This window comes from Lichenostomus cassidix, chromosome 1Aa (assembly GCF_008360975.1).
Source record: "Lichenostomus cassidix isolate B80296 chromosome 1Aa, HeHo_3.0, whole genome shotgun sequence".
In the NCBI taxonomy this organism is placed as follows: Eukaryota; Metazoa; Chordata; class Aves; order Passeriformes; family Meliphagidae; genus Lichenostomus; species Lichenostomus cassidix.
Genome location: NC_139480.1, coordinates 41,510,743 through 41,525,237, shown reverse-complemented (window position 1 = coordinate 41,525,237; position 14,495 = coordinate 41,510,743). Strand labels below are relative to the sequence as shown.

At 42.3% G+C, this 14,495-nt stretch overlaps 2 protein-coding genes across 5 annotated transcripts in view; both read left to right on the top strand.

Moving 5' to 3' along the window:
• Positions 1-6,517: 6,517 nt before the first annotated feature.
• The window catches only part of POC1B (POC1 centriolar protein B), a 52,394-nt gene continuing 44,416 nt past the window's right edge, over positions 6,518-14,495 (top strand). For 3 of the 4 annotated variants that reach the window (XM_085046271.1, XM_085046299.1, XM_085046290.1), the window contains exons 1-2: positions 6,518-6,663; positions 6,902-6,986. In XM_085046271.1, coding sequence (XP_084902397.1) covers positions 6,649-6,663; positions 6,902-6,986 — 100 coding nt within the window. In that variant the 5' untranslated portion in view covers positions 6,518-6,648. Of the gene's footprint in view, positions 6,664-6,901; positions 6,987-13,119; positions 13,210-14,495 lie in introns of those variants that run through there. The other variant, XM_085046279.1, reaches the window with a different exon arrangement.
• GALNT4 (polypeptide N-acetylgalactosaminyltransferase 4) lies at positions 6,646-12,046 on the top strand. The gene is made up of 3 exons (XM_085046260.1): positions 6,646-6,663; positions 6,902-6,986; positions 7,434-12,046. The coding sequence occupies exon 3, from the start codon at positions 7,456-7,458 to the stop codon at positions 9,205-9,207; it is 1,752 nt and encodes a 583-aa protein (XP_084902386.1). The 5' UTR covers positions 6,646-6,663; positions 6,902-6,986; positions 7,434-7,455; the 3' UTR covers positions 9,208-12,046.

Below are 14,495 nucleotides of genomic sequence, written 5' to 3'. Positions count from 1 at the left end.
ACTGCACCTGCAAAAGCTGTGGCACACAGGTATTCCTTGTATCTTTGAAAGGGAATTACAGCAATTTGCTGTGTTTCTTGTCTGCTACGCAGCCCTGTTGACTCTCCCTGCAGCTGGGACTGGTCTCCATAGTACCTGTATTGCTAATTGCCACTGTAAAACACCCTAGGGAAATGCAACTGGATTGTGATGAAGATTCTGCATATAGTGTGTCCACATGCTGCAGCTTTCAATTAATAATGCGTAAAATGATAAAAACAGGTAATGTTCTGTGACACAACAGAATGCTACCGGGAGCCTGAGGGGTCTTTTTGCAAATTTGTTCTAGTAATAAAATTGGGGGCATTCTTCCTGGCTCCATGTTGTGATATTAAGCAGATGCCTCCTTCTGCATCAATCCACTTTACTGTACATAGCTTGTTCAGCCATTCAGAAGTTGTCCTTCTCTGAAATAAAACCTCTCATTATGCTCAGATCAGCATAAAATTTCATTTATTGGAGCCCCTGCAAGAAGGGGCTGACACAAGCTGACACACATCCATCTGTGACATACACAGCCTTTCTGCAAGAGAGAAAAGGGAGTTGTAAGAAAGAATGTGTGTAATGGGGAAGGTATTTGCAGTTTGGACTTTGACCAAAATGGCCCACTATATGTGCATGCCTCACCAGTGGAATAGGGCCTGTTCATTAAATTTTTACCATGTTATAAGCATCATTTGACAAGATGTAATGACACCACTCACTTCTGAATCAGGTTAGCATCTAGGTGTCTCATCTATAGTGGCAACTGCTGTAGTTAATACAGGAACACAAGCAGAATAATGTATTTAATAATAAAACAAGAGAATACGAGACTACTACCATTCCCTTCATTTTTCTGTGTGCATCAGCCACACAAGATTCAAGAGAAAATTTATATGGTAGCAGCAGGAAGCATCTGTAGGTTTGCCATCATGTTGTGGGTTTGCCAACTGTCATGCCAGAAAGCTCTTCCTGCCCAAGCAACCAGTGCTGCAACAGGAAAAAAAGAAGTAAAAAAAAAGTAAGATGCAGGCTTTCCTTGTCCAGACACAGAAGTCCCTGCCTCTTCTTGTAGCTGCAGTTGTTCACGAACCATTAGGTTCCTTATTTTCTGGTAATTGTGGCATATAGTTTTTCGTCTCTTGTTTTTGCAAGTACAATTGTTATAATTTGTCTTACTTTGTCCCTGACAGTTGTGGACATTGGTTTCAAGCACCTTCTTTAGCTTTACTGTTGTCTTTCACTGTTCACTCATATTTGGTATGTTTATGTGTGCTTTCCCCTAGTCCTCCTTGGGTAAATGCAGATAAACAAGCTTATGAGACAGAAAGTACAGAAATTTCCACTTTCCCTTCCGATCAGCAGCAGAAAAAAAAATAGCATAAAAGTTTTGATGGTGATTGTTACTGTTGAGCAGAGACAGCAGCTGTAAGCTAATGAAACTAAGAAAATGAATCATTTAAGGGTATAGTTTCACAGCTTCCCTAAGACCATGTATTGGCTATACAGTACCAAAAGCAGCTGTCTCACACTGCTGTATATTTACCAACATACCTGTGTTACTGGCAACACAGAAAACCTTACTGGCATTGATCATCCATTAAAACATTAGGGAAAAAAAAAAAGGAAGATGTTTAAATTTGGAATTGCATGTGGGTGTTCATCCACACAGTGGATACAAAACACCACAATAGGATTATCCCAGAAAGCTTCATAGCAAAACCTGTTCAATTATCAGAAAACAATCAGTGACTACAAACTTTCTGAGATCCAAATAATGCACATTCATTAGAGAGAGCAAGAGTTAAAATCTGACATTTAAGGTAACACTAAGAGAGATTTACATGCAGCTCAGCACACGCTGCATATTTATACCTCAGTATTTTTACTGTCCTGTTTGGGTACTTAGGGAGGAACATTAAGGGATTTAATCCCCATAGTCATTATAAAGATAGGTATCTTTTACACAAAAGCATCTCATTAAAAGGAACAAACAGAAAAGACCTTTGGCTAACACAACCACTTTTATACAGATTCTAATGACTTTAAGTTCGTTAACTTAGAGTAATTGTCACTCTCAGATTCTAATCCAGATGGTTATTTGTTTTAAAGTGCTGGTTTTGAATTATGCAGTTTTCTTTCACACTTCTTTCCCTTCAGGCATAAGTAATAAGAGGTAAGTTCTCTTATTTATCCTTCAGTACAAATACAATCCCTGCACTGAACAAGTTAAAAATCTCAAGCATTTATCAGCTTCAATAGCCCACTCATCATTTTTGTGGTCCTCTCCTGGACCTGCTCCAACAGATCCATGTCTTTCTTATGTTGGGTGTCCTAGAGCTGGACACAGCACTCCAGGTGGGGGTCTCGTGAGAGAAGAGCAGATAGGGAGAGTCACCCTTGATACAGTGATCATGTTACTTTTGATGCAGCCCAGGATACATTTGCCTTTCTGGGCTGGGAGTGCACACTGCTGGTGATGTTCAGCTTTTCATCCACGGGTATTCCCAATACCTTCTCCATAGGGCTGCTCTTAATCCATTCATCCCTCAGTCTGTATTGATACTGGGCATTGCCTCAAGCCAGGTGCAGGACCTCGTACTCGGCATTTTTAAACTTCATGATGTTTGTACATGCCAGCTCCTCAAGCCTGTCAAGGTTCTCTGGATGGCATCCCTTCCCCAATAACAACTGAACCACTCAGCTTGGTATCATCCACAAACTTCCTGAAGGTGCACTCAATCCCATTACCTATGTAATAAATAAAGATATTAAATACTGTAGTCCCCAAAGCAGACCCCTGGGGAGATACCACTCAGCACTAGTAGCTCTTTGGTTGCAGCCAAACAATTCCTTCCCATCTAATAGTCGATCCGCAAAATCCACATCAATTTAGTGGCAAAAACATTGTGTGGGACAGTATTAAAGGCTATACAGAAGTGAAGTGACATTGTTACTTTTCCTTTGTCCATTGATGCAGCCACTCCATCACAGAAGGCCACTAGATTAGTCAGGCATGATTTGCTCTTGGTGAAGCCACACTGGCTGTCTCTAATCACCTTCATACAACCACCTCTCATATGCTTTGACATAAGTTCCAGGAAGAGCTGCTCCATGATCCTATTGGGCACAAAGGTGAGGCTGTCTGGTCAGCAGTTCCCAGCATCTGGGTGTGATACTCCCTGTCCTGCAGTGCCTGAGGCAGGTACAGGCAGCCAGGGTCATTCCAGTCACTGAATGGTAGTCACAGCCTGATTGTCGTGACATTTTAAATATGATGGAGACATGGCTTAGCAATTCCACCTGCCAATTCCCTCAGAAGCCCAGCATGTTTCTTAGACTAAAAGTAACATTATATATATTCCAAATAATCCTTGTATTTTAAATCTTTATGTACCTACTTGATAGTCTTTTCCATTTTCTTGCTGCTGCTGGCAAACAGACTTTAAGGGGATTTTGATAAGAAAGTTTCAACAGAAACAAAAAACCAGCACTACTCCACAAGTTATTTTTATAGCTTTAATATTTATTTTATTTTCATTACCATTTTGATGGAGGAGAAAAAAAATGTAGGATCAGTGGTCGTAAAGGTGCTGGGGGCATAAGGTATAACAAGTCTACAACAGCAAGACAGGCTGCAATTAAATCTTTGTGCCCTTGGTCCACATTCTCTTCCTGCATGTAGGTGGATGAACACCCAACACCACGCCGGCAAAGCAGATCTCACACTCCCCTCTAGTGACAGAGTACAACCTCCTGCCAAGAGCCCAAGGGCCAGAGGCCTCTTGGCAGCCTGGACACCTCTGCTGCTAAAACAGCTATCCCCAATAGGATCCCACATATAATTACAGCTGGGGCTCTTAGTGTTAATCCTGCTTTAAAATAAAACTAAGTCAAAATACCTCACTTTAGATGTGAAAGAATTTTTGGTGGGCTAGCGTATTACTAGCATGTTTGCCCCTTGCACTCAGGTATCGCTGTACATCAGTGATTGTGAATCATATGTGATCAGTGTAACCAATATGTGCATTGTAGCATACATACACTGAAGTTATCAAGTTTGTGTGTCCTTGAGTTCTACATATCCTTTCACTAATTCTTTTCCTACAGTGACCATGCAGCCAGCACAAGCCTGAAAATACCATATTAAAGTGTTCTTCTGTAGCCACAATTTTTGTCTGGACATATACCACCTTAATGCAGTGCCTGAGAGAAAAAAACTCCATAGCTGCTGAAACAGCAGCCTGCTGACACATAATGGTTGAAACATTTTCTCAGGCACCATTTATCATTGTCATCACAGTGCACAGCAACTTATAGCAAATTGCTCTCATATATCACAGAACAGTTATTCTCAACCTTAAAAAGACAATGCTAACTCATAATTGTATTATTAGGGGCTACAATAATCTTAAAATAATTCTAAAAATAAAATCTATACATGCTAATGAGGAAACATAATCAGCATGAAAACTACTACCTGCCAGCTTTACAACTACACAGTCCCTATAGTTAATTACATGTCTGCAGTAAAGGAATACTTTGATTCCTGTGAGCATTTGGGAGTCCTCAAAGCCACTCTCAGGTGAGGAGAAACAACCAGGAACAGTCTAACTTTTTAAGCCCTACAATATGAGAAACATACTTCTATCAATTTGCAGAAAGAGGGATGCCTCCCTCCTTCTCTCCAAAATCACAGCCTTTCCTTTACCTTATGCCTATCACCTGGCAATTCATAATTCAGGAATTTTGTGGGCAGGTAGAGATTCCCAGTTTATTGCTACCATCCCAAAATTAGTAAAATATACTGAGCTGCTGGAAGCATAGCAGCTATAAAGAAGGCAAAAGAAAAAGGATTCAGTAGGACTGAGAATTGTTATTCAGCTGTTTCTAAATAAAATTACATGTTTCTGACCACTGGGTTTTAAGGAGCTTCCAGAACAGATCCAAACCTGAAAACATAAGGTACAAGAAATACTGAAATACCACAGCATACAATTAAAGCAGCACAGAGGGTACTTCCTCTCATTGAGGAGATGAGAAGACACTGAATAAATTAAGATCACACAAAGTTTAATACTAACCGAGAGGGATAAAATCTAAAGGTAGTCTCCCTGACAAGACACATCATTCATAGTTAAAACCTGGCAGAAAGAGGAGAGTTGGAAAAAAGGTAAGGAGGCCATTTTTAGTTTATCTAGTTAATTTACTGTTCCTGCAGTGGGATAGAATGCAGAACATTTAAGTCTTATCATTACTAACTTTTATTAATGCTGCATTTTACTTTGTGATCTCAATCACTGGGACTAAAATGAAAGGATGGGAAGGTGAGCTGTGTAGAAGGGAAAAAACAGAAACCAAACAAAAAAACCCCAAACCAAAACTCCACCAACAAGCCAAACCAACACAAAATAATGGCAAAAAACTGTAGCTTTTGTTAGGTCCAAGTTAAAGTCAATGTGTCCTGTGCCACCACTTATTTTTTGAAAAAGGTTTCATATTGTGAAGTTGAAATGGCAAATTATCAGCCATCAGTGAAAGGAGTGCTGGTAGATTTTCATAGAAACTGCCTTATATACTTGTGGTAATCCTGATTTTTTTTTACCACTTGCAAAATTATTATTTTAAACGTGCATTTCATGGTTAAACACAATTTGGACTGTCCTATAAGTGACAGTTCTTATATGTTGGCCTAATTACTGACCTGATTCTGTAGATGTAAAAGCTTAATGTCAGAAGAAACTGTAAAAGGCAGACTGGATTTAAAAAAGAAAAAAGGGTAATTGCAGTATGAGTTCCTTCTTCAGGAACACTCGCATATCAGATGTCAGCTTTGCTATCACAGCCCTCCTTTTTGCTAATTGCTGCCAACCCTGTTTTTACTAGCATAGCTATGGGAGCAATACTTTTCCAGTGAGCTTGGTTCCCTCCCCTAGCTTTCCATGAAGCTGCATAAACATAAACTACTAACACCAACGTTGCAGTGTTGGGGTTTTCTTAATTTTTGTTTAAGGTAGGTGAAGTTTTTTAAAGAATTAAAGGTCTGTTTAAAGACCACTCTGTACGATATTAACATGAGTGCCAAGGTAGAAATCGACTAAGTATTAACAAGCTAAGAAACATCTGAAAAAAGAAAGACAAGTGGCCAAACTACCTAGCATGGCTTAACACAAAATCAATCTGAGATATTAAACACAGCTATCCTGTATGAATTAGTAAATCTCAAACTCAGGGTAACTTGGGCCAGACTTTCTGCTTATCCAGCGTCCCACCACTGTCTGCGGAGCTCCGCAGGCTGCAACACCCGCCGAACCGCGCCCCGCGCTGAGAGCTCAGCCCCCGCAACCCCGGCCGCGGTATCCCGACCCCCGGTCATACTCGGAGGCTCCAATTTTTCCATCGTGCCCACCGGAGCCGCTCCGCAGCGGCGGGCCAGGCCGGGGCAAGGGAGCGCTGCGGCTTTAAGAGCGCTCGGCGCTCGGCCCGCGCTGCAGCCCCGCCCCGCGCTGCGCGGCCGCGCATGGCCGGTGGGGAGCCGCGCTCTTGGCGCGGCGGATAAATCCGGGCCTCGGCCAGCCGCGCCCGGAGCGCGGGGGCTCTGCCGGGCCGCTCCGCCCCGCTCCGCCCATGGCCTCCGCGCTGGTAAGGGCTCGGCTCCGGCCCGCGGCAGCCGGGGCGGCGGGCAGGCGAGCCGCGGCCGGCGTGTATCGCCCGGCGCCGAGGGTTGCCCGGACGCGGCGCCGCCCCCGCCGGGGAAAGCGCTCCGGATGCCGGCACCGGCGGCTCCCGCCGCGCGCGGGGCGTTAGCGGCCCCTAAGGGCGGGGGAGGGCGAGCGGGGCCGCCCCGCCCGCAGCCTGACGGTGCGCACCCTCTCCCCAGGAGGACCCCGTCTTGATCCGACCTTTCCGCGGCCACACGGCGGCGGTGACGGGCGTCGCTTTCAACGCGGACACGGCGAGGCTGGGTGAGTGCGGGGCTGGGCGCCGTTTGCTTTCCGGGAGGGGCAGCCCGCTCCCTCCTCCTTTGCCTTGCCGGAGCCGCCGGGCGGTTCCGGGCGCAGGTCCGGGCGCGGAGGCGGGGCGGGCTCCCGCGCCTTCGGGCGGGCTGCGGAGTCTCTGCCCCTTCCTTAAGCGACAACTTTTTGAGCAAACCACAAGGCGGGAGGAGGGGTTTGTCCCGCGGAGAGAGAGGAGGAGGAGGAGGAAGTAAGTGAGGGGAGCGCCGAGGCCGGAGGGGCAGGGGGCTGCTCCGTGCCTCTGCTGCTGCCCCGCTCCCGCTGGGATCCGCCGCGGAGGGGCTGCCCGCGAACTCTGCCGGCGGCCCCCGCCCGAGGCTGGCAGTGCCTGCAGCCCGCTCCGCCCCGCGGCCGCGGGGAGAGCCGGCACGAGTTCACGGAGCCCCTCTCTGCTAGGAGCTGCTTTTAACTACTTACGATGAGGATCCGTTTGGCGAGAAGATGGACGTGGGTCCGCAAAAGCTGTGCGTTCCTCGGCTTCTTGATGATCGCTTACTTTGTGGTCGAGCTGTCGGTTTCTTCCTTCGGTGCCTCCCTCGCCGGCGAGGGCATCACTAAAGGGAGATGGGAGAGGCGCTTTTCTGACAGAGCAGAAGAAGCTGTCGATTTGGCTCGTCCAGTTTATGACAAACCCCCGCCTGATCCTCATGCCCCAGGAGAATGGGGTAAAGCTTCTCGCCCACAGCTGAGTCCTGAGGAAAAGAAACAGGAAGAAGAGCTGATTGAGAAGTATGCAATAAATATTTATTTAAGTGATAAAATCTCTCTCCACCGGCATATTGAGGATAATCGACTGAGTGGTTGTAAAACTAAATCTTACAACTACAGGAGACTGCCCACGACATCTGTTGTAATCGCTTTCTACAATGAAGCCTGGTCTACATTGCTGCGGACGATACACAGTGTTCTTGAAACATCACCTTCAGTGCTTCTGAAAGAAATTATACTGGTGGATGACCTGAGTGATAAAGTGTATTTGAAGGCTGAACTTGAAAAGTACATAAGCAGTCTGAAAAGAGTTCGCTTGATAAGAACCAACAAACGAGAAGGATTGGTTCGTGCACGGTTGATTGGCGCTACCTTTGCTACCGGTGACGTCCTCACATTCCTAGATTGTCACTGTGAATGTGTGTCCGGCTGGCTGGAACCGCTGCTCGAGAGGATTGCTGAGAATGAGACTGTTATTGTTTGTCCTGTCATTGACACCATTGACTGGAAAACATTTGAATACTACATGCAAACGGCAGAGCCCATGATTGGGGGGTTTGACTGGCGGCTGACGTTCCAGTGGCACTCGGTGCCTAAACATGAACGTCTCAGGCGCAAATCTGAAACCGACCCAATCAGATCCCCAACTATGGCTGGTGGCTTGTTTGCTGTCAGCAAGAAGTATTTTGAGTACCTGGGCACCTATGATACAGGAATGGATGTTTGGGGAGGGGAGAACTTGGAGTTATCCTTTAGAGTTTGGCAGTGTGGAGGCATGTTGGAAATTCATCCGTGCTCCCACGTGGGCCATGTGTTTCCAAAGCGTGCGCCCTATGCTAGACCAAATTTCCTTCAGAACACGGCGCGTGCTGCTGAGGTATGGATGGATGATTTCAAAGATCACTTTTACAATAGAAATCCTTCAGCGAGAAAAGAAAACTATGGAGATATTTCTGAAAGAAAGATACTTAGAGAGCGTTTGAAATGCAAGAGTTTTCACTGGTATTTAAAAAATGTATTTGCTGAGTTGCACGTACCAGAAGATCGTCCTGGCTGGCATGGTGCTATCCGCAGCACAGGAATACCTTCAGAGTGCCTTGACTATGTCTTACAAGAACATAATCCTACTGGGTCTCACCTTTCTCTCTTTGGCTGTCATGGTCAGGGAGGCAACCAATTTTTTGAATACACATCAAATCAGGAGATTAGATTTAACTCTGTAACTGAACTCTGTGCTGAAGTCCCTGAGCGTGAGGACTTCATAGGTATGAGGAGCTGCCCAAAAGATGGATCTCCTATCCCAGAAATTATTATCTGGCACTTCAAAGAAGATGGGACTATTTATCATCCTCATTCGGGGAAGTGCCTTACTGCTTATCGTACGACTGAGGGGCGCGCTGATGTGCAAATGAGAACTTGTAATGCTGGAGATAAAAATCAGATTTGGAAATTTGAGAAATAATCACTGTTGGTAGTATGAATTGAATGGACTGTAATCTCCAAGGTTTTTACATGTGTGAGCAGGTAGCAATGTTTGACTGAATACCTTGGAATGTTTTCAGATGTGTCTGTAGAGGTGTAGAAAACTGTCTACGGTGATGAATGGTATGGAAAACAAAAGTAAATTGTGGGGTTTGGTTTTTAAAGCATGGATTAGAACATCTAATGCCTTTTATTTTTGTAAAACTTTGATCTGTTATTACATTGTCTTGATTATGGTAAAACAAAGGCTTCTAAGCAGACTGAGGAGGGATTTTTTTTAATCTTAAAATTATGCATTAATCCTGCAAGATAATGTTACATGAAAATAAAGAATTTTTACTTACATAAGTAAAAGTTAAGGTCATTGCAGTGGTATTAGCTGACATATTTTGCAGGTACATTAAAAAATATGCATCTAACATTCTAAGTAATGCTACAGTAGCATGTAATTGAATGGACATCGATGTGCAAAGTTGAATATAAGCCTCGTAATATTCTGCATTTTTCTGGGAATTTACATGCTGTCAAGGGTACTGTATTGAAGAACAGGAAGTTTATTTAGTAGGAGGCCTTTGGCACTGCTTTGTAGTGATGTCTCTGTTGTAAAAATCTTACCCCGTGGGGGTTACTCAGGAGCTCTCATGCATTTAGAGGAGAGTGTGGTAGCAGTGGAACCAAGGAAATGCTGGTGATAGCACAAATGGAAGAAATAGGGATGGCTACAAGTAAGAACTCTGTTTAAAGGTAATGGAGAAGGAAAGGAACCACAAAATTGCATTAGGTACTGCTATTTCTTAGCTGTATGTTTAATGTATACATTGCCCCTGTGTAAGCTTTTCCATGTTCAGCCCTCCATCCTAGGGACACAAAAGTAATCTGATCTAGACCATATTTGGTGTTTTTTATTGTTGTTTGTTTGTTATTTTTGTGGGGTTTTTTTTCATTTGGTCTGTCAGGAGGGGAGAGGAAGGTAGCATAAGGGAACACTTGAGCTGTTTTATTTTGCATTTTATGTTTTGGCAACAGCTGGCGTGGGTCAGTCCTAGATAGGGTTTTGAAATAATACAGCATAAGCTGCCTCTTTGTAGTCAAAACAGTAGCATGGGAAACCTTGGGTAAGGTTGGGAAGCTGAAGCTCCTGACATGAGGGGAGTTGAAAAGGCAAAGGACAGCATGGAGGAAACAAAGATTTGTTGGTAAGGTGGTTCACAGAATTACTTACTTAGAATGTTTTCTCTTTTGTGTTATGCTAAGTTTTGAAGAATACTGATTCTTGAATCATGTCACTAATCTGTTCTGTTTGCGGTTATAGATGGTAGATGTGATATATTGTGTACTTGGAAAAAAAAATCTTGTCTTAGTATCTATATTTTAGCTTCGTATGATTTAAGTTGAACACATTTTCTTAATGTTTTGGGCATTCCAGCTTTTTTTATTACTCTCACTGAAGTGATAAATGTAGTTCAGTAGCCACAGTGTAGTAAGTCTTGACACCGGGCTGGTAGGTAGAAACTTAAGGTACTGAGCAATAAGAATCTGGATATTTGGACAATGTAGGAGATGCTTTTGCTATGGGTGTTAGTAGGTAGAAGGGTTAGAAAGGGACAAGTGAGACCTGCTTTAGTTGAAGTTTTGCCAAAAATGAAGTAAGAATAAGTTAGAACCTATGGGTTAATCTTAGTGGCTTGAAAGCTTTGAGAGGTTTGGGTGGAAGCAGGCTAAGATAGAAGATGAGCAGAAGAAAATTTGGAGCTTGGAATGTAGCATTGAATCATGCTGAAAATGCTTGCCACTGTGTGGCATGTGTTCTTTTAAGACTTTAATTTATTTTTAGGCTGTTTCATTTTGGTTTTTTTTCCTTTTATCTTTCTTTTTTTTTTTGTTCATTTGTTTTTAAAAAATAAAAGGGAACTTTTTACTACATAAGGGAAACATTCCTGAAAAATTCCATTCCACTTTGCAGCAGGAATTCTTTTGTGGACCTGCAAGTGAAGAACCATTTATCAGATTTTAAAAGACAACCAGTCATTATGTACTGGGGCAATAAATTTATATAAAGTATGTGCTTTTGTGAAAAGCTTGCTGTAGACTATTATATTCAATAGAAATGACAAGAAAGAGGCCTAGGTTCTCCTCTATGGCAGACTATAAATTGTATGTGCAATGCATGTTTCTTCAGATGAAAGTACTTAAATTGTGTGAATATAGACTATGCAACTTTTATATGGTTAATTTTTTAGCACTTGGCAAAAACTGCTTTTCGTATTAAAAAATACCTTCAAGTTAAACCTGACATTCAAAGTGCTCCTTATCTATTTAAGCAATAATTCTAAGTGAATCTGCCTCTTAGTTTGAAAAGTTATTCTCTGTATGTATCTGAATCCTTCCTCCTCCCCATGACCTCCCTTTCTATTTTTGGAGTGATTTATGAAGAAACTGGGGAGAGCAAAAAAAAACCAAATTAAATAACATGGCCCTAAAAATAATTTAAAAATCTTCCCAATGGGAATAAAAAAAAGTGAATAAAAGGAGGAGGGACTGGAGAAGGGGAGAGAGAAAGAAAGAAGGAAAAAAACAAACAACACCTTGACATTTCAATGCTCCTATCCAATTATTTTTCAGTATGTACAGATTTCTGGATAATCTGAAACTCCGAATGCTTTTCTATTATGTTAGACTTTGAAGATTTGGTGAACGCTTGTATATATTTTAAACTACTGATTCTAAGTGACTTAAAAGAAATTGAATGTAAACTTAACATTGAACAAATGTGGAGGGCTTTGGAATTTCTTTTGAAAAAATAAATCCAGAAAATTAAATGTTGGCTGGTGTGCTGGCTCTTCAGTTCTTTTCCTGTTGTGTGCATGCATACAGAATGCAACAAAAACGGCCGTGAACTTGAACTTATGGGAGTTATTAGAAGTTCTTCATATTTTATCCACTGTGCTTAGAATTCCAGACTGACTTTGACAGAGGTTCAATAAATAGTTATTTTTCTTCAAGTAGTAACTCTTGCAATTAATTGCAAAATGTGTTTGTATTGTGACATTGCACCTTATTGTTGAGAGCTGCAGAGTTCCTGTAAAGTGTGGGATTTGTTGGCAGTGGTGAGGTTTGAATATTCACACACCCATCAAGTACACAGCCCTGTATTCCATCTGCCCTGTAATTCTTGCACTGAGTGATTAATTATATTAGAGATGCTTCAGTATTTCGAGAGAGGTAAATCAAGCTCTTAAAGCCTGGCTGAGTTTGTCTCTTCAGATCTTTGCACAACTTTTAGTTACCACTTTGGCATTGTGGGAAATGAGAGTGAAATGGTAATTCCACATTACAGCCGCTTGTGTTCATATATATGTGTGTGTGTGTGTATAAAAAAATGTATACCATCAATTGTCACAATTTATAAATTGAACTTTACTTCATTCCAAATACCCTAAAATTCTTTTCATGGCATATGTGAAGGTTGGGTATCTGTTTACACACCACTTTGCTATAGGTCTCTAAGACTGGCATTTGCATAAGTCCGTGTCTTTATTCTTTGCTGTTCAGTTCTGTAATGACTCATCAGCAGAAAAGCAAATCTCCCAGGGATGTATCTGCTATATGTGCATGTGTATGGAAGCATTGATGTTTAAAAAAAAAAAAGGCACTTAGGTTATAAACTGGAGTGAGTTGTATATTGGAGTCAGCTCAGTGTGAATTTTCAGCTTTCTGCACTTCAGTTATATTTTTCAGTTGATCAGATGTTTTCATAGCAAGGACAAATTGCCTTTCACCTCTAAACATTGTTCTGGTTATGTCATGTATTCTCTGGGGAGCAATAGGCCTATTTGTGCTATGGCACATCCTAAAAAATTCTTCTGGACCTTCTGTTCTTTTTTTGTTTCAGATCCAATACTTTAGCCTTAGAGATCTGTGGTGGAGTATATTCTGGTGATCTGGTAATTGGAAGTCCAACTGTAGGGTGCTGCAATACTTAGTAAGTGCTGTCAGAATGCATCATCTGTGTCTGGTCTGCATTCCTGTAGAATCTCTTGTGTAGTCCATCCTGGGAAGGTTCTTGCTCCCCTCCTTTTGAATGGAGAGAACTTGAGGGGATAACAATGCATAAAGGATTAAGAAATAATCCTTACTGTGCTAGAGTAAACTGAAGAAGCAGCATTTTTATCAAGTAGGCAAAAGCCCTTAGAATGGAATAAAAAGCAAGAGTGAAGTTTACTTGATACTAGTACATTTTCATGAACAAAGCTGTTTCTAAGATTAGTATTTCTGGCGACGTAGTTACCCTATGGCCTCTAGTATTTTTTACTTGTGGTTTGCTAAGGTAAAGCAGTTACTGTTACAGTGAAATGCTTAGGTGTTAGCCATATGCACCAAAATTGGTTTCAGCTTGCCTGAAGAGGGAGTTGCTTGGCTTAACTGAGCCTCATGTATGGTAAAGTGACCTGGTTTCCCTGTAAGGATAAGGGCCAAACTTCAATATAGATGTAGGGTTTTGGCTTAGAGTCTCTTTTTCTGTTTTCATTTCTCCCATGCTATTCAAATACAGACATCAGCCTGTGTGCCTTAAGAAAATATTTCTGCAATGAGTCTGTCAGTTATTCACCCTTTTCTGTGCAAGTCTAGAACTTCTTACCTCCATCACCCCTGGGGTGTTGTTTCCTGGGCTGGAACTGAGGTATTGGGGATGGTAATAGTCTTTGTGTGTCAAGGTAATGGACTGATGGCTTCAAGAGAGAAACTTACGTAAGGATGGAGAGAGGATGCTGTGGAGCATAGGCAGCAGGAAGTCCAGAGGGAAAAGAAGGTAGATGGTCATGGATGTCCCACAGAAACGAGAACTTCAGGTCGCTGCTTGTGTCTTATTTCCCTTGGGATAGCCTGTCTGTGAGAGAGCAAGCTACGAGAAACCAGGCTTTGAATGTGTTGTGCTGTCATCTTTCAAAGAATATTTCCATCAGTTTTTACAACTGAAAGCAAAGACAGCTGGTGCTGCACATCCTTCAAGCAGTTTGTAAGATACCACAGGTAGTATCTTATGATATTATGATATGATATATTATTTGGTAGTTCATCAGTGATTTGTTTTAGAAGCCGTCAGTCTTGTCTGTTTCACATTTCCAGCCTGATGCCTTCTAATTCTATTTTAGCTTATGCTTCACTTTTTTCCTTTTATTTTTATGCCACAGTAGGTCTCACTTTTAAGAATCAAAGGGAAAAAGTAATTCTTTCAAATACAATTAAAAAGAGCCTACCGTAAAATAG

Excerpts from the sequence above, each read along its gene's own strand:
- GALNT4 (XM_085046260.1), top strand. The coding sequence starts at position 7,456 with ATGAGGATCCGTTTGGCGAGAAGATGGACGTGGGTCCGCAAAAGCTGT.